This window comes from Apus apus, chromosome 4, assembly GCF_020740795.1.
Source record: "Apus apus isolate bApuApu2 chromosome 4, bApuApu2.pri.cur, whole genome shotgun sequence".
Taxonomy (NCBI): domain Eukaryota; kingdom Metazoa; phylum Chordata; class Aves; order Apodiformes; family Apodidae; genus Apus; species Apus apus.
Genome location: NC_067285.1, coordinates 91,510,339 through 91,528,656, shown reverse-complemented (window position 1 = coordinate 91,528,656; position 18,318 = coordinate 91,510,339). Strand labels below are relative to the sequence as shown.

Below are 18,318 nucleotides of genomic sequence, written 5' to 3'. Positions count from 1 at the left end.
AACCAAAAGAAACTTTGCCTGCTCCAATGAAGATGAAATTCAATTCAATTTGACATCACTGCAATATAAATGTCTGCATCTGAGGTAGAGATCTGTAAGCCCTTTCTTGTCAAAGCACTGCATGTGACCATAGGAAATCTTCTAAAGATACAAGTGGAGCTGCCAAGAAGACAGTACAACACTGCCTATGCCACATTATTTATTCAGTGTTACTACCTACTGAAGAGAGCAACTGTCCCAGTCAGACTACAAACATCCCACTGCAGGTAGATGTCAGCTGCAGAAACCTGAGGATATATTCACCTGTCCAGGAATAAACATCTGAAGCACACACACCCAAATTCAGCATTCTATATCACTTCTTTGACAGAAGTATCATTTCCCCCTCTACCAACACATAATTCTTCTTACACATGGACATCTAAAATGGGTCAAATAAACTGTATTCTACAGAGACTTGCTATGGACCACGGGTTGAGGACAGACTGGCTTGAAATACTTTGTGCTGTATATGGTATGCACTCTTAGCAATGCCATTAGCTAGTAACTATAACAGTTTCACCTGAATCCCTCCTCTGTCTTCATTGCCTGCCATACCATCCACTTCATCCATGATCAATACATGCTTCCCGCTAACTGATGAGGATGTGCCTGAAAATGAATATGGACAAAAAAAAAAAAAGAGATGGGAATAAACCAGGGTCTTGCTCAGACTTTTACCCAATGCTTTATAGGTCAGGTAAGCCCATCCTAGACAACTGAGGTGGTGGTGAACCTCTTGCTCTGCCATTTGATCACACAAATCTATGTTCACAGGTTAGGACTATAACCCCATGCCATCGTCCAAGACTCAAGTCCCACATAACAGAGGAGCAGATGCAGAGTTATTGAGTAGATTGTGCAGATTAACAACTGCTTCTAGTAATAGCAGGATTTAATTCTACAACTGAAGATGAAATAAAACAGCTTACTAAACAAAGCCATCCCTATTAGGGCCAGATCCCTTCTCCCGAAGAGCAAGTTAAATCCCTAACATGGTGGTGTAACCAGAATTTACTCCCTACTGTAACCAGACTTCCAAAAATCCTTCAAACAATAGACATACCAGAACAGAAGTCCTTGATGCTGGTGTTGTTAAGCGATTCAGCAACCACTTCCTTTAGACTGTTCTTACTACGAGTGTCACTGGCATTCAGCTCCACGTAGCTATACCCCAGTTCCTAGTCCAAACACACAAACCACACAATATAACATGGATCAGTGAAAAAGCACACACATACTCAGAATTAGAAATGGTACTTCAGGGTCCCAGAAGAAAGCTCTTACAACACCATTTTCACATATCATTTATGGCTTTGATTCCTTCTTCCCTTTTATATTCTGTATCTCTTGCACTCCAAAAAATATTTATACCCAGACATGAACAGATATGCCCAAAAGAGAACTTGGGGGAGGAAGCCACGGGGGAAGAGCACACAAAAAAAACCCACCCCACCAAAATAAAGAGTGAGTGGCACAGATTTAGTTCTCAAAGATTAACAGAACTGCCACCAGGGACAGAAAGAGAACCATGAGCCAAGGCTGGCTAAGCTCCATGGTATTTCCAAGCGCGCAACAAACTCTTAGGCACAAAGAACCAGGACAAGAAACATGCCACGTCCACCTGAAAGCCAAAGAAAATATAAGCTTTTAAATAGTTAACAGCTAGGAAACACATGGCTCTCCCAGCAGTCCTAGCACTTCAGAACAGAGTTGGGCTGCCCATCAGTCTCTGAAAGAATGTAACAGTGCTGCTCCTGTACCTGCCAAGGCCTGGGCAGAAGCACACCCCAGCAGGGCAGGGAGCTGCACACCACCTCGCTCCTGCAGCTTGAACAAGCCAGTTTTGTTGGCTATTCCTGTGGAGTGCAGTGAAATGCCCTGCGGAGACCTGAAGCAGCCGTGAGCAAGCTAGGGCAGAAACCACAAGCAGAAAAGACCATGCTAGTGCAGAACTTGTAACCCTGTTCCAAGCAGGTGGAACTCTGCTGGGAAAAGACTAGTCATTCATGGGATATCCACCTGCAAACTGCATCTGTATCCACATACAGAATCAATATATAACAAATAGTGCTGAGAATTGGCAGATGAACTCACCTTACAAACCAAAGAAGCTGTAGTAGTTTTACCAACTCCTGGTGGACCAGAAAGTAATGCTGCTTTAAAACCACTACCATCATCTTTGCCTCCAGTTTTACTGGTCTTTGCTGTAAAAGAAGATTCCAGGTTTTAGCTCTATATATACAATACCAACTGCATACTCCATGTAAATCTTTCAAGATACCAAGCATCACTGGAGTTTTTTCTTATTTAAGGCTTGATATGCGTATCAAAAATATACACACATCTGCACCGTAACCATTTGAGGAAAAGCAGTTGAAACCACCTTAATACCTACAGTGATGCTAAACTGAAAAATTGCTAAGTGTTACTAACGCAGTATAACAATTTCTGCAATTTCCTCACAACCACACATCATTAAAAAATAACAACACCCCAAACTAAACCAAACCCTAAATGCACCATACAGAAAAAAACTATTACTCACTACATTTGCAGTTAGCCACTACCTTAAACACCAAAAAAATGTCTACAGGATGACACACAACACATGACATGGGCTGCTTGTCAGGCAGGACCCTAACAATGCATCTCTTCCCAATGCATGACAGCAGCCCTTCAGACACGTTGCCGTCCTGTATTTTCATCATGTGTACACGCTGGCCAACACTTCGCTTGGTGAGAAAGAATTCAATAGGCTGAAAGTAAGGCCATTTGTGTATATACACACTCACACACACATACATATTACTGCCAGGTTATTTTGGTTTCTTTTGGAAGAAAATCACATTTAAGAGAATACCACAAGATTTAAAAAATATCCTCAGACACAGTTTGCTTTTCTGAATGTGGTGGGGTTTTTTGTGGAAGGTGGGGGTGTGCTGGTTTTGGCTGGGATAGAGTTAATTTTCTTCACAGTAGCTGGTACAGGGCTATGTTTTGGATTTGTGCTGAACAGTGTTGATAACACAGGGATGTTTTGGTTACTGCTGAGCCATGCATACACAGAGCTAAGGCCTTTTCTGCTCCTCACACCACCCACCAGACCAGTGAGTGGGCTCAGGGTGCACAGAAGCTGGGAGGGAACACAGCATGCACAGCTGACCCAAGGGATATCCTATACCATATGACATCGTGCTCAGCATATAAAGCTGGGGGAAGACAAAGGAAGGGGGAGACATTTGGAGCGATGGCGTTTGTCATCCCAAGCAATGGTTGTGTGCGATGGAGCCCTGCTGACCGGGAGATGGCTGAACACCTGCCTGCTGATGGGAAGTGGTGAATTAATTCCTTGGTTTGCTTCGCTTCTGTGCACAGCTTTTGCTTTGCCTATTAAACTGCCTTTATCTCAATCCATGAGTTTTCTCACTTTTACCTTTCTGATTTCCTCCCGCATCCCACAGCTGGGGGACTGAATGAGCAGCTCTGTGCGGCTCAGTTGTGGGCCAGGGCTAAAACACAAGATGGTGGTAAATTAACAACTACTAAAAAAACCCAAATAAAACCACAGAAATAAAACCACAAACACCACCACACTGAGGGTCAACTGCTTGTTCAAGTGCACCTGACTTCAGCCTCATTCCTGTTCTAGAGTTGCTCTGCTATCTCAAAGACCCCTATCAGTCCCAAGAACCAAGCTGTACGATTGGCATGGAAGAACACAGAGAAGTTAACCACGCTGGTCACCTTGTCCATCATCCAAGGTATTCTTCTGCCAATTTCGTAGCCACCGGAGCAGTTTATTGGCACAGCTCTGCTCACCCTGTTGTCCAATTATTGCTTTAACAGATACAGGCTTGTATTTATCTACCCATAGCAATGTCTCTGTTCCATCTTCATTAATCTCAGAAACCAAGTCCTCCTTGGGCTTTGGGGCTTCTTTCTTGTCTACAGTTTGCCGTTTAAAATCCGTAAGTTTTCGAACGGTGGTTTCTCTCTTAAGAGATTTGACAGCATCTCCTTTTTCAGGAGTAAACTTATTTTTTTTATTATCAGCTTCCTTTTTGAAGGGGCTAAAATTTGTTTTTCCAGCTTCAGCTTTCTGTGGTGTCCTTTTAGGTCTTGACTCTGCTTTCTTTGCCTTAGGAAAATAAAGGTAAGAAAATTGAAGGGAAATTTCAAAAAAGACATACAAACATGCTGTCTTTGAACACAGGCACAGGCTTAAGAAAGTAACAAAGATTATGTATTGAAAAAGAAAACTTCAAAAGCACATAGAGAAATTTTTCCCTCTGAAAAATAAGCCATTGTTAAACATGGTATCACCTGGTTCTAAAGCACAACCCAAAAAAGAGGCAGGAAACATTATGGTCATTCCAAGGGCAGTCCCCTCAGACACTAAGCCTTACACATTATTAAAAAGATAATGCAAAACTGGGGACTGTCAGGTTGGAATGAATGGGCCACCAGACACTCACGGAGCTGAAGCACAGCTCTCACAAAACAGTGCTTCCAAGCTCAAACACACACGAAAAAACCCAACCCAAAACCACCAAACACAAAAATCTCCACTAGAAACACATGGATTAAAGTAGAAGGATCAGGGAATAACCCTCTTTCCAATAGGGAACACTCCCATCTCAAGCACACCATTTTAAAAAAGAACCAGTTATTTAACCACCAAAAAAACCCTTCAAAAACCCCCACAACCGCAGAAAGCATTAAACCCAAAACAATTCTAAGGAAGTAAAAGTAACTAGGTAGTAAGCTTGGAGCTGCTTTTCGTTAAGACATCAATACTACATTTAAATGGAACAACTCATGTCTAGCCACATCAAAAGTACCAAGGCAACATTTATACTGAATGCTCAATATGCTAGAGCTAATGGAGATTTCAATAATATTGGCCACTACAGACTGAATTTAAAATGTGCATTAAAAAAATTGTTACTATTTTTACAGTATTCCCTGAAAAAAATGTACCTTTAATACTATTAGTTAAGCATCACATAAGGACAACATCTGTTATGTAAACACGTGGTTTAGATAGAGTTGTCCCATGTCTACAGTACAAAATACAGAATAATTTCCAAGTATAAAAAAAAAAGGAGGGAAAACAAACCCTGTAGCTCTCCAGTAGAAGCCTAAACAAAAATTTCAAATTTTCACTTTCAATGCTTTTAACCTAGAATGTCAAGCTGACAATTGTAGGGTTATTGCTACTGGTAGAGAATAACAAAACTCTTGACATTAAAAACAAGCCAAACCAAAGCAAAACAAACAAAACAAAAAAAAACCCCACACCCTACGGTTATTATAAACAAACCTCTGTTTCAGCCGCCAGCTCGTATTTGGATTTTTTGCCTGGCATGGTTCGAATGAGATCAAACAGACCATCCTCATCAATAATCTTTGTCCCTAAAGTTGATGCCTGAAGACAAAGAAAGAATTCAAAGTAAGGTCAAGTGAAGTGAGGAGTTACCTAATTCACTTCAAAGTGCTTTCCAACAAAGATCATGTTTAGGAACACAACAACCACAAGATTTTTATTATTTTTTCATATGTGTGTATATATAAGTAAAAACCAAACAAAGCCCTAAAACATTGGGCAACTTACCCTTTTAACATGCATTTTATTTGTAGTACTGCCTCCTTTTAACAGATACTGAAAATCAATATGGATAGATCTGAACAATTCACAGCTTCACTTCTGCTTTGCTCAGGGAGAGGAACACTCACCTTTTCACATTTAGCTTGACCACAGTCTCGCCCCATAACCAGGTAATTTGTCTTCTTGCTAACATTGCCAGTTACTTTTCCTCCATAACGTTCAATCAGGGATTTGGCCTCATCTCTTTCAATACACTCCAGAACGCCTGTAATGACGAATGTCAGGCCTTCCAAGCAGTTTTCGGCACCCTGAGAACCACAGCATTGCAGAAAATACCATTACCTGATAAAAATACTTTTTCGGCATAAGCCTTAACTCCCTACCATACCAAGTACCCTGTGAAACTTTAAAAATAAGCTTATCCTACCTAGCCAGGTAATAGATCTGAAAGTTCAAAAGCCACTAAAAGGAATAGCTACCAACAAAACTTCACACATTTTTTACCTGACTGATCACACTTGTAGCACTCTGTGCTGAAGCACAGCATGTCAGTTAAACGAGAGACAGCAATCTTCAACTTTAAGACCATTAATTATTTTTCATCATCATGACTTAATTAACTTAGTACTGAATTTAATTGCTTAGTACATTTCCTTAGTCACTGCAAAGCATTCCAATACATATTTCATATTTGAAATAGAACAAAATGCCAGTTTTTAAACAGTTTAGTTGATACGGGTTAGATCACTTGTAACACCAAGTGTATGATACACCCCAATTCTACTCTAGAATCCTGCTGCAGCCAAACTCACCTGAGGTATCTCTTTGGAACCCAGTGCTTTTGGCCCCTCGCGATTGAGGAAGCTTCGGTAGGCTTGGTAATTGATTCTCTTCTTTTCAGAGTCCTCAGGGCTTACAGACTGGGGCAGAAGGGAAAAATATTTAACATGTAAGATGTTAAATTTAACATGTAAACATTTAACATGTAAAAACAACAAAATAAACCCAAGCATCACAGTACAGGATATTTTTATGTACCAAAGGAAAAGTTTTAATACTTTTTTTAATCTATTAACATGCAATACATACAGAAACTTGCTCTAGTTTTGGTACTTCTGTGGTTTGAGGTATTTTTTGTTGTTATTTTTTAAAAGATTTTAAAAAAAATTGCCCAAGAGTTTAAAAAAAAACAAGTACCCATTGTTTATTGTCAAGTTTCTGTAGACTAAGCTATATTCCACATGTACATGCTCACTTAATTCACATATTGTTGCTTTAAATTCACAACCTATTTTATTTCAGAATGATGATCAAGTATGGGCAGATCTACATTTATATGAAGTCTACTTTGTAGGATTTCTACTTTTAAGAGACATCAAAGCTTTTTAATCAGTAAAAAATTATTTAGATCTCACCCCAAAAAAAGTTGCTGGTTCTCCTTCCCTATTACAACTGTTGTGTCAAATCTGGATATTTTGTATTTTATTATTAAAAAGTATGTTTTTGAAGTTGCCAACAACCGTCAGTATGTTCAATAATTACAGTTACTGAACCACACAGTTAATAGAAAACTAAATTATATTCCTACATAACACATCAGGCATAAGAAATATACTTCAGAAAAAAGAGAGTAGGGAGAGAAGAGGAAGGGAAAAAAAGGCACCAGACAATGGTATTTTTCATTCCAGCAGCCGTATAGCTCCACAAGGTTACCACACTCAACAAAAGTAGTAGGCTTTTGCTCACTAGGTGTCAGAATTCCTGAATTCTGCATTTTTTCAGGAAAGTTAAACATGGAAAAGCACCAAACTGATTTTGCAGTGTACATGCATACCTAATGAACATTAAAGAACTCTCAGTTCCTTCATGCACTTAATTTACACTTTGCCAGCTAATTTTTTTCCTATATTTTTACAATTGCAAGGAACGTAAATCCTTACCAGAATTCAAGGTCTTAAAAAGTGCCAAGAGGATTCAAAGTATCAAGTTACATCAGTGACAAAGAAACAATAAGTGAAAACTGTTCTCCTACAAACTCCACCAAGCCAGGAAAACTAATTTTGATAGTTCCTACCTCACTCTTCTTGGGAGAAATTTTCTCCTTCTTTGGCGTTATCTTCTCTTCTTTCCCTGAAGCAGTTTTTTCTTTTGATACTAAACTTTGAGCACCTCTTTCCTTTTCAGCGGTGTCTTCTTTTTGTTTCAGAGACACGAGCTTAGAGATAGGTTTCAAAGGCAAGGCCTTATCCATCAACTCTCTTGCTGTTTTACCATCAGATGGTTGTAAGGCTGAACGAGACCCTTTTGAATGTTCAGATTTACTTTGCTCCTTTGCAGTGTAATTCTTTGCTTCACCTGTTGAGCTTGCTCCTTTTGCTTGATGGGGGCAGAGGGAGGAGAGCACATATGTAAGAATATACAAATTGTAGATGCAAACTCAAGCACAGGAAGTTCCACCTCAACATGAGGAAGAACTTCTTTACTGTGAGGTTTACAGAGCACTGGAACAGGCTCCCCAGAGAGGTTGTGGAGTCTCCTTCTCCAGAGACCTTCAAGATCTGTCTGGATGCCTTCTGAGTGATCTGTCCTAGCTGGTTTTTGGGTTTGTTTGTTTGTTTGTTTTTTGTCCTGCTCTGGCAGGGGAGTTGGACTTGATCTTCAGAGGTCCCTTCCAACCCCTAATATTCTGTGATGTATCTCATCAATATTATAAACTGGTGAAATGCTTTCCATATTCCATGTCCTACCTCTTTCCAACTGCTTAAATCTTTCTGTCACGCTAGGACTGCTCTTGCTGCTCAACGCTGTTTGCTCACCTCCTGAATCCTTCCGAGCCTGAACAAACACACAATGCCAAAGTCAGAGATGCATGTCCCAAGCTACCACCAAGTCCAGATCCCCACGTCTCCTTACTGTTAAGTACAACAGACTGAATGACATCTAACAAAGCTGATCCCTACCACAAGTCAGAATGCAGTCTCTATCAAAGGCAAGCAGATGAGCAAATTCTGCACTCAGACATGCAGATGATCATTCCTTAAGAAACAGGTCAGACAGATCTCCAGGATAGAGCAGATTTCAATTCCAGTAGGTTTATTGATTAGTTTAGAAGTACTAATACTTTTTATATTCAAATTAGCAGTGCTAACTTGTAAGAGCCTTGTGCCTTATAGCACAAGGCATGAGAACTGAGAAGACTCCCACACACTGGGCTTAGTCTGAAATTCTCGATATCCCTGCTCACACCTTCACTGAAAGCAAGGACAATTATCCTCCTTCCTTCTTCTCCATCAGTTTTCACCAAGCTGTGCCATTGATCTGGTCCTCCTGAACCAATGGAACTATAAGCTGATCTAAAGCAACACACTTCACTCAATTAGAACTAGAACTTAAAATCCCACTTCAACAGAGGCAGGTAGCACAAAGATATACTGATGCCTGCTGTGCGATTGGGAAGGGCACTATTTACTGAGTAAGGAAAATCCAAGAGGCAAGTTTAGAAAGTGAGTACGTTATGTTTATGTAAACACTTTTTTGCTGTTTTTAATGCATTTCTTTAGAAGTCTCAAAACAAAGATTAGGTGTCTAAGAACACTCCCAGCAATGCAATTTCGAAAAATTAAAGTTTAAAAAGAGTCCAACCTTTTTCTTCTGGGGTGTTTCATCCAACATGGCCAAAGTTTTAGCAAATTCTTCATCTTCATGCAGCTGCCTCTCCAGCTGAAAGAATACCAAAAAAAAATTAAAAAGAAAAAGAGATTCTTAGGCTCATGTCTGACAAGTCTTAATTCTACTATAAGTTTTCAAAACTCAAGACAAAATGTTCATCTAAAATATGACAGCACATAGTGGAAAATGTGCATCATACCAGAAGACAAGAACAAAGCCCATTAAGTATTATTGTGTCCTATAATGCACATTTTATTTTTGTTTACTGCTAGCAACATATCATATAAAAAAATAAAGGCAGTTTGGAGAATTTGGCTGCTGTCCTCAGCCTAGCTCTTGTTGCAAGTTCTGTTTACTTTATGGAAACAAATGTACTTTTTAATATTTCTACTTACACAACTGATTTTCTCTGACAGAAGAACCAGTAAGAACAAATACTGCATGTGGTATCTAAGAAAGTTCTTTATTCCTTAAAAAAAACAGGTTGGCTTCATTTTTATTTCAGCTAACAAAATAAATGTAACATCTACAATGGTAACCGATTACCAAGTTACCTTCCCCATCCCATATGGCTCTCTGGAGAAAACTTTTTTAATTCCTGAATAGTGTATATAGTTGGCAATAAATATTGATCATTGTTTTAATAAATAAATAAAACAAAACACAAAAATCCTTTAATAATTGTCTTGAAGTCCAACATGCCATGCAATTACTTTCCAACAGATCACTTTATAAAATCATTATGCCACAGGCTTTTTTTAATGTGCCCATAACAATAAAACGTATTTATCTTCTCTGTGTACAGCGAGAAAGGGGAAGGGCAGCAACTACCAAATACAAACCAGACTGAGGAAGAGATACACCTGAAATAAAGTACATTCCTTTGATGATCAATACAGGCAATGGGAGTGTTATATGTAAGATCAGTTCAAATGAAAGTCAACATTTTGTTTTTCATGACAGGCTGTTTAACTCTCTAATACAGCTAAACTCATAACACCTCTGGGGAGGTCAAAGATGAGCCTTTTGCTTGTACCATACATATATTTCAAGGAATACTCAATATTACAAATACGTGGGAAGTGAATTGTTTTTTTCCCAAAAGGAAGTAAACATGTATGAGAAGTACATCTTTCCCACCTATCAGCACTGATTCAAACAGGAAAGTTTAGGATGCACACCTAGGTCATTCCCATTTTTCTCAACTACAAAAAAATCTCAGATGACAGTAAGTGAAACAACAAATAATGGATTGCAAAGGCTTTTCATTTCTCAGTCCAGAGAAGAAAAAAAAAAGCAAAACACAACCAAAACAACCAAAACACATGAGGAAGCAGAAAGAGAATTCTGTGTGAAATGCAAGGTTATTATAGGCACATCAGCTGCACAAGTAACGAAAGTCTGGCTGGACGGAAAATAGATTAGGTGAGATCTTCTATTTATGTAACTGAAATAATGCCCATAAAAATAACTGTGTGGCTGTGTCTGCACATATTTGCAAGAGTTAAGTATAAAGATGAATTTTATTACACTTATTTATAGCATATATGGAAAGTCCATCTTAATTTCTTAAGGAAAAACAATCTGAAGTTAAACAAACTGTTCTTGGCATAGAGTAACAGATTTATAGAGCTTTTACCTCTGAATCTTCTTCAAGCTGCAGTTGCCTAGCAATGGCCTCATCATCTACTGTGCTGTCTCTGCTTTGTGAAGGCTACATGTAAGAAAAGAGGACCAACAGTTCAGTTTCCCCAATACTATTTAAATTATAATAATTTAATCTGTATGGAAAAATGGAAAATGAGATGCAGCATTTTATTCCTAGCTCTCTAACCTAAACACTATAAAACAAGGCTGTTATCCAGAGATTTTACTATTCAAAACAAAACCATGCTACAATATAAGTATCTCATTTCTTCAAACAATGCTCAACAACTCTGAAGCTATGACAATTGGCCAACTTGAAAGGAACAACAACTACATTTTCAGCTTTTTGTATCCTCCATACTTTATTTGGTGATTGATTATTCCATTAATACATGTGCCATAAAGCTTAGGAAAACAACCTACTCCTCTCATTCCTGCCCTCCACGCCTAAAAATAAACTATCCCATCAACTCACTAACCTCAGAAAACTACTTAACTTTAAGAAAAATCACTTGAGAAGAAGCCATAAAGAAAATACATTCAACTTTGTCCTACTTCTCAAACACGGAAATGTTACTCTGAGATTGCATTTGAAGACTTGATATGTCTGCACGTATCATCAGAACTGAACTTATACTTGAGTGGTTATTAAAAATTAACATGAAGTAGGATAAGTAGTGAAGTACCTCCTTGCAGTCATTAAACTGGGCATTTTGATCTGCCATCAGACACAAGAGCAGCCTAAAGGAACATAAACAATACTCACTTCCTTCCTTTTACTTGCTACCAGTTTCTTTTCTGAGCGTTGGACACTACTTGTCCCAAAGTAATCAAGTGCCGAGGTGGGAGTCCATTTCACTGGAGATAATGGTTTACTTTTAGCTTGTGGTTTTACATCCTCCTTTTTCACTGTAGTTGTTCCTGGACAATTGATTGCTGATGTCCCATTCTCCTTTGGTTTCTGGGAAATTCTTTTATTGACAAAGTCATCTTCTTCATCTAAACATGAAAAGTATTCATTTACTTCTGGAACATGGAACTCAAGTTCTTATAATCCAGCTGTCAAGAGAACTATTTTGGCAGACTACATCAACTCATATCCTAAGAAAAATATTACAGATGTTTAGAAGTTGTTTGGAAAAAAAAAAGCTGAGTTGCATAACACAATATTTACATCTTTAATAGCACAGCTCAAGTCTGAACAGATTGAGTGCTGAAAAAGAAATATAAAATTTGTTACTTGTGTTCAAGCATTACCTCTCAGAGCTCAAAAAGAATGCCTTCCCTTCTTATGTGGGAAAGATGATAAACAGAAAATCTAGGTCACTGAAATTTGAACCCTTCATTAATGCAACATAAAATTTAACAGCACAATTCTACCTTCACATAAAATGTGAAATACAAAGCTACATTTATTACTTTATAGTACTCATTAACAGAGCAGCAATATAGGCTTTGCAGACGTATTGAGATTCTTAAGAATACATATTACACTAGAAATCAGGGGAATATATGAGAACACTGTATTTAAAAGCAGCTGCTTGAATTAGCTTACCAGTTATTTGCAAAATATTGCTCCTAGGCTTATGAATGATTTAACAAAAACACTGTAACACCATTTTTTACTTTTCCCCTTTTAGTCAGAGATTCTATGAGCTATTCTACACCTCCTACATCTCCGCACTTGAACACTCCGTCCAGTACAGTCTAAACCACCCAAAAGAAATGCAGCCATTTCACAGAACAACGAAATCTGACAAGAGGTCAGCATACAAAATAAGATTTTTCAATTTAAAAGAAGGAGGGAAAATGGCATATAGTTTCATTAAGAATTAGCCCACAGACCACCAAACAAAAAAATCTTTCCTTTTAAGACTCTTCTGTAATAGCCAGAACATGGTCTTCCCAGCAAAGAAAGAGAGGGTTTAATGGTCATTTGTTCTTTCTGGACCAAAACTCTTCAACCAATCAACCAACAGAAAAGATTAGCAAGGACTCCAAAGAGTTTCGTGTCATTGAATGAGGTTGTACTGACAGTTATACAAATGAAATGCAATCACTGAAGCACACAAAACCTCTTTGATATCATGACCAAATTATCAGATTAGTATGACAGCACAGAAGACAAACATCACTGGACACACTTCTTGATCAGTGATAAAAGCACTTTCTTCATGAAATCTTCTAAAAACCTCAGTGTGCAAGGCTAAGCAGCACACTGCACAAAAAACCCCACAATGAACATTAGACACAGAAAGAATAAAGCACAAAAACTTGAAACAGAAACAGGAGCCACCTCATTTGCATGCCACTAACTGAAATCTGGTTTCACTTTCCTCAAAATAGAGATGTTTCAGACACTCCCCTCAACATATCATAAACACAGAATGTCCCGAACATGTTTTATAACTGAACTTTAAATGACTGTATTATCACAAAAATATACCCATTTTCCAGCCATCTGTATATTAAAACTCTGTATCTCTTTTAATATAAAAAAATTTCCTAATCACTTCTCTACGTTTAGACGTCATGTCTATGATCTACAATTTTTGTTATATACTAGACAGAGAAACTATTTTTTGTTTCACCTTTTCTCAATAGCTGGTTGTAACAAAACTGTTTTAGGCATGAGCTGGAGTTTTCTGCTACCAAACACTTACTAAGCAGAATATAACAAGTGCAAAGAGGGATCCTGACTGTTCATAGGAGAGAAAATTCAGAGAGAAATAAAAAGAAAACAAAGGTAAATCTGTAAGGGAGAAAAACTGGCTCAGCAGATTAATTAAGAATGCCTAAAAATAAAAATTTTATCTATGAGTAAGTGGCTTTTTAGCCAACTGAACTGACAAAGCAATAGATATTAGGGAAAATTCAAGCCCAGGTCCCTCAGCTGACAGCAGCAAGTTTTACTATGAATCTAAAAGCTTTACTCCTCAACAAGATTTACTTTCCCTGGGCAGCAGCAAGTCTTTTACTGCCATTTAGCTGAATTCAACACACTATTATGTATCTAGGAGATTTGGACACTACATGCTTTAGGTGCCTAATTTATAATAGTTTGAGGTCTGCATAGGAGACTTGTTATGCCAAACTTCATTTCAGAAATATTTTTGCTTCTTCTGAATTTTTCAGTTTAACAAGAAAATACATTTGCAGGAGTAAAATGTACCTATTACTAAGAAATTAACAGTTAACGCAGATGTAATTACATGTCTTTGTCTTGGATAGAAGATAAAAATCCTGTTCTTCTTCCCTGCTCCCAGCTTTTCTTAAGCTAAGGACTGCTCCATGCTAGAAATTAATCTTTACTCACCGCTATCGTTATCATATCTGCATGCAATATTGATTTTTCTCATTATTAACTCATAACCATTTAAATAACAACAAAAAAATCAACAGGATATTGCCTTCTCTGAAGTAGAAAGACACAGAGTAAATATCATTAGGTTTTAATTAAAAAGGATGTCAAACTGAGTAATTTATTATGCCAGTACTAAATATTACCAATAATTAGAGCTTTGTTTTAATTATGTCCTTCCTAGAAACGACAGGATTAGAAGCATTTATTGACTGGAAGAGATGGCTGAAGAAGGACAAGAGACTTACAGCACTTACAAACAGTCATCTATAGATTTAAATAAAGAAAAGGCAGAATGAGAGCATGGAAGTGATCATTAGGAACCAGAAACACCCTTATCCTATTTAGGTGGGTTTCAAATGATGCTTTAAGAGACTCAGGCTATCATTTCACCCGAGGTTCAAGAAATTCATAAGCACATCACAGATTTGCCTGATCATCAGTTACTCTCCTTCTTTCAAGTACTTATCAACTTTTTCAGTAAAACCTTAACATTTCTTCCTTGAAACAAACTGCTTTCACATGTGCCTACTGCTCAGAAGTGAACAGCAAAGTTAATCAGCTGTACATTTTCAGTTTCCTCAGAAGCATGAGGGCGATTTCATTTACAACTTTGAACATCAAGGGTCCTAGTATTACTGCTGGACTATTCGGGTCCATGTTTCACAACACATGACCTGTAAAAGGAGAGAGGCATTCTCACTCACACAAGCAAGCCAATAATTTCTGGAAAAAGAAAAGTAAAATTTTGAATTTTAGTTTATAAAAACTGTAGATTAATTGCATTCTTATAGCAACTGCTAGGTGAACAACTGAGACAGCCTTACACTGGGGCATTGACTTCACAAAGTAAGGAACAGGAATATGTTTTACCATCAACTAGATTACTTTTATGATGCAAAATCTTTGTACGCTAGAATGACTATTCCAAGAACAGCACTTCCTGTTTACTTTTTCGTATGTGTGCTATACCATATAAAAATACCCTGAGCATACAGATTTGGGTTTTTTTCACAATTAGCTGCGAATTACAAACACAAGTCAAGCCCATGTATTCTAGTCACATTTTCTGGAAATTAAATAGATGTGACAAAGAGAAAGCTGTGTGATTAACGGAACAGACAGGCATGGCAACCAGGAGATTGCTTTTCATTATTTTGGATGCAAACAGTACTCGTGAAGCTGGCACCTATTATGCCAGGCAATGTACAAGGACAAACTTCCCTAGCAACAAACAACAACTGTTAAAACCTGGAGATTTTAAGAACTATTCCATGACATTAAAGCACATCTGACTTTCATTTTATATACTGTTCTAGCAGTAACACAATTAGGTTAATAAACTAATGCCAGCAGCCCACCTGTAACTGTTTGCTGTTTCTCTTACTCTTTCCTATCCCCACCCTTTCTCAACAGCCTTTCACTTGCTGATTAGAGTAACATCTGTGGTTTTTCCCTAATCCAGCTATATAAAAAATATCTAGGCTATTTAAAATATTTGTTGAAATTCAGATCACTTTAAAAGGTTCAGGTTCAGCAATTACCTTAGCCAATCTAAAAAGTGAGCAGTCTATTGCAGGAAGAGACAGTGGCAGTGAGCTGCATAGGACAGACCTTCAGATGGCCTTCAGAACAATGCATCTTATTCATCTTCATTTATTGTTTCTGTACTGTTGAGTTCCTCATCAATATAGAACATAATTCCCTGGTTCCTCTTCTGTGTAGAATGCAAAATCAGGCAGAGACATGCTCTTACTATGATGTTATAAGACCAATTTCAAATACAGGCAGGGCATCTACAGGTTACAAATAACTTATTATGATAAAGGTATGTTAAATTTGTGTTTGTTGACTACTATGTAAGGATTTCTAGATGGAGCTAAAAGACTATATCCTACCCAAAAGTCACTACATCTACATTACTTGTATAAAATGACAGTATTCTGGAAATTGTTCAGTTACAATGGCACTACAGCTACCCATATATTTAAAACAGTTCCAGTCCTAAAGAGCATTAGCCCAGAGCAGCAAGAATTACTGCTGACCTAAAGTTGAAGGTGGATAAAATAGCGTTTGTATGAAAAGAAGTCACTGCACCAGATTTTGATTACTTAAGTCAGCCTTGGTCAGTACTCAACAGTCCCAGCACTTGGTAGGCCTGAGTTTTGTACTCACTTTGTTCTTAAAGATTTAAGATTATTATTTCTAAAAGAATCACCACTTCTCAAAGAAGCCAGCAAATCTATTCAAAGTCAGCCCTGGTAGCTCTTCTCACAAAAGCATATTTCATTCCTCAACATGCAATGAAACTTCATGTTCTGGTTTAGTTGCCTGAAGTTACCTGTATGATTGGAATATTCAGTAGCACCAAATGATTAGTTAGATAACAGGAAAAAAAGGTAACTTGAAAAAAACCCAGGCAAGTATAAAGACATTAATTTTTTCCAGCTGCAACTCAGGCTAAAAACAATTAAACAAAAAAACCACAACAACAACAAAGTTGTCTTTTAAATTTTAAACTAATGCATCAGATTAACTGAGTCAAGACCACTTACTTAAGCAGCTCAGTAAGGAGATATGAAAGAAGGAATGGGATAAAGATGATTCCCAGCAAGCAGAAAGGAATAGGCAGAGTAAACCAGCAACATCCCGACTTAATACAGCAACAGCTTGAAGAGCCACTGTTCTGAAGAATGAACTTGTGAAGTGACATCAAGATACTACGTTTGTGTCTAAGTTGATTTATTTAGAACACAACAATCATTATCAACAATTATAAACATTTCAGAAAACTATTGAATTATAAACAAGGCAAGTTTTTTTATACCTTTTATAAACAGATTAAAAAAATAGTTTGGGCTTTAAAAATTGAATGCAGCCTAGATAATCAATAGCTTTCACACAGAAGACATTCTTTAAAGGAGGAACAAGCATGAAATGTATATGAAAATTATTTTTCCAGAAATTTTCCTCAAAATAAATTGAAGATTAAACTAATCATTTTGCAATCCAAACACACCAAGTGAACAGCAAAATACTACAGCTAGCCAGCTGCTCGACCAGAACATCTTTAAACACACCTCCAAAAAGTAGTAAAAAATTACCATGTACTTGTAAAAGTAAGTGCAACAATGTGCCCATTATTAAAAAACTTTAAAAATCTCACAGCAATTGTTACAGAGATTAAACTGTAATTTTATTTCCTGTTGTCCTGCTGTATTTGAAATACAGGCTGACAAATTAATCCTAATCACTCTGTCTTCTCATAAATTAATCCTATTCGATTTTTAATTTGGTTACCACATTTATATCTCAATATTATGTTACCCTAGATTCTATAAAGAAAAAAAAGATTGCCTCTAAGCATAAAATTAAACTTTACTTCATCCACACATCTGGCTTCCACTTACTCCCCTGTTCAGGGTGGCAACTCCCCAAAGACAACATACTACCACGCTTGTACTGTGTTTATACAACACTCCTCATATCACTTAAGCATTTGAGTACAACAGCTTATTTACCATTACAGGACCCTTACATTTTACTGTTGGTATACCCAAACTTAACCAAATTAATTTTAACAAGGCTCACTCCTAAATAGCTTTTGCACTGCCCTGCAACACTAGCCCCTGCTTCTTCATAGGATTCCTGCCAAAACCTGTACTCTGGTTCCTCTGGTGCATTTCGAGCCATACCCTGTTAAGGTTCATCTACATATTCTCAACTGCCCTTTCCTAAAACACCTTGGAGGAAGGCTGGTACATAAGAGTGCTGGTTTTCACCTTCACCCATTTTCACATAACTGAAGCAATTCCCACCAGTGAATATAATGCTACCATTGCCCAGCCAGTAGCAGTGATAATTTTTCACTCCCCCACGAAATGTTTCAGTATAAAACATGCTTATGCACTGAGAGTTTGTGGCTCACTTGAAAAAGTGCCTGGATGTGGGGACTTTTTTTGGCCACCAGTACTAACACTCAAGTGACTTT

General features: G+C 37.6%; 1 protein-coding gene across 2 annotated transcripts in view; it reads right to left on the bottom strand.

Moving 5' to 3' along the window:
- The window catches only part of RFC1 (replication factor C subunit 1), a 37,796-nt gene that overhangs the window by 6,289 nt on the left and 13,189 nt on the right, over window positions 1-18,318 (bottom strand). For both annotated transcript variants that reach the window (XM_051616645.1, XM_051616646.1), the window contains 12 exons: window positions 11,733-11,965; window positions 10,959-11,033; window positions 9,293-9,370; window positions 8,398-8,485; window positions 7,725-8,026; window positions 6,463-6,570; window positions 5,779-5,958; window positions 5,366-5,470; window positions 3,787-4,180; window positions 2,137-2,246; window positions 1,106-1,220; window positions 563-651 (listed from right to left, as the gene is read on the bottom strand). In XM_051616645.1, the coding sequence (XP_051472605.1) occupies window positions 563-651; window positions 1,106-1,220; window positions 2,137-2,246; window positions 3,787-4,180; window positions 5,366-5,470; window positions 5,779-5,958; window positions 6,463-6,570; window positions 7,725-8,026; window positions 8,398-8,485; window positions 9,293-9,370; window positions 10,959-11,033; window positions 11,733-11,965 (1,877 nt within the window). The remainder of the gene's footprint in view (window positions 1-562; window positions 652-1,105; window positions 1,221-2,136; window positions 2,247-3,786; window positions 4,181-5,365; window positions 5,471-5,778; window positions 5,959-6,462; window positions 6,571-7,724; window positions 8,027-8,397; window positions 8,486-9,292; window positions 9,371-10,958; window positions 11,034-11,732; window positions 11,966-18,318) is intronic.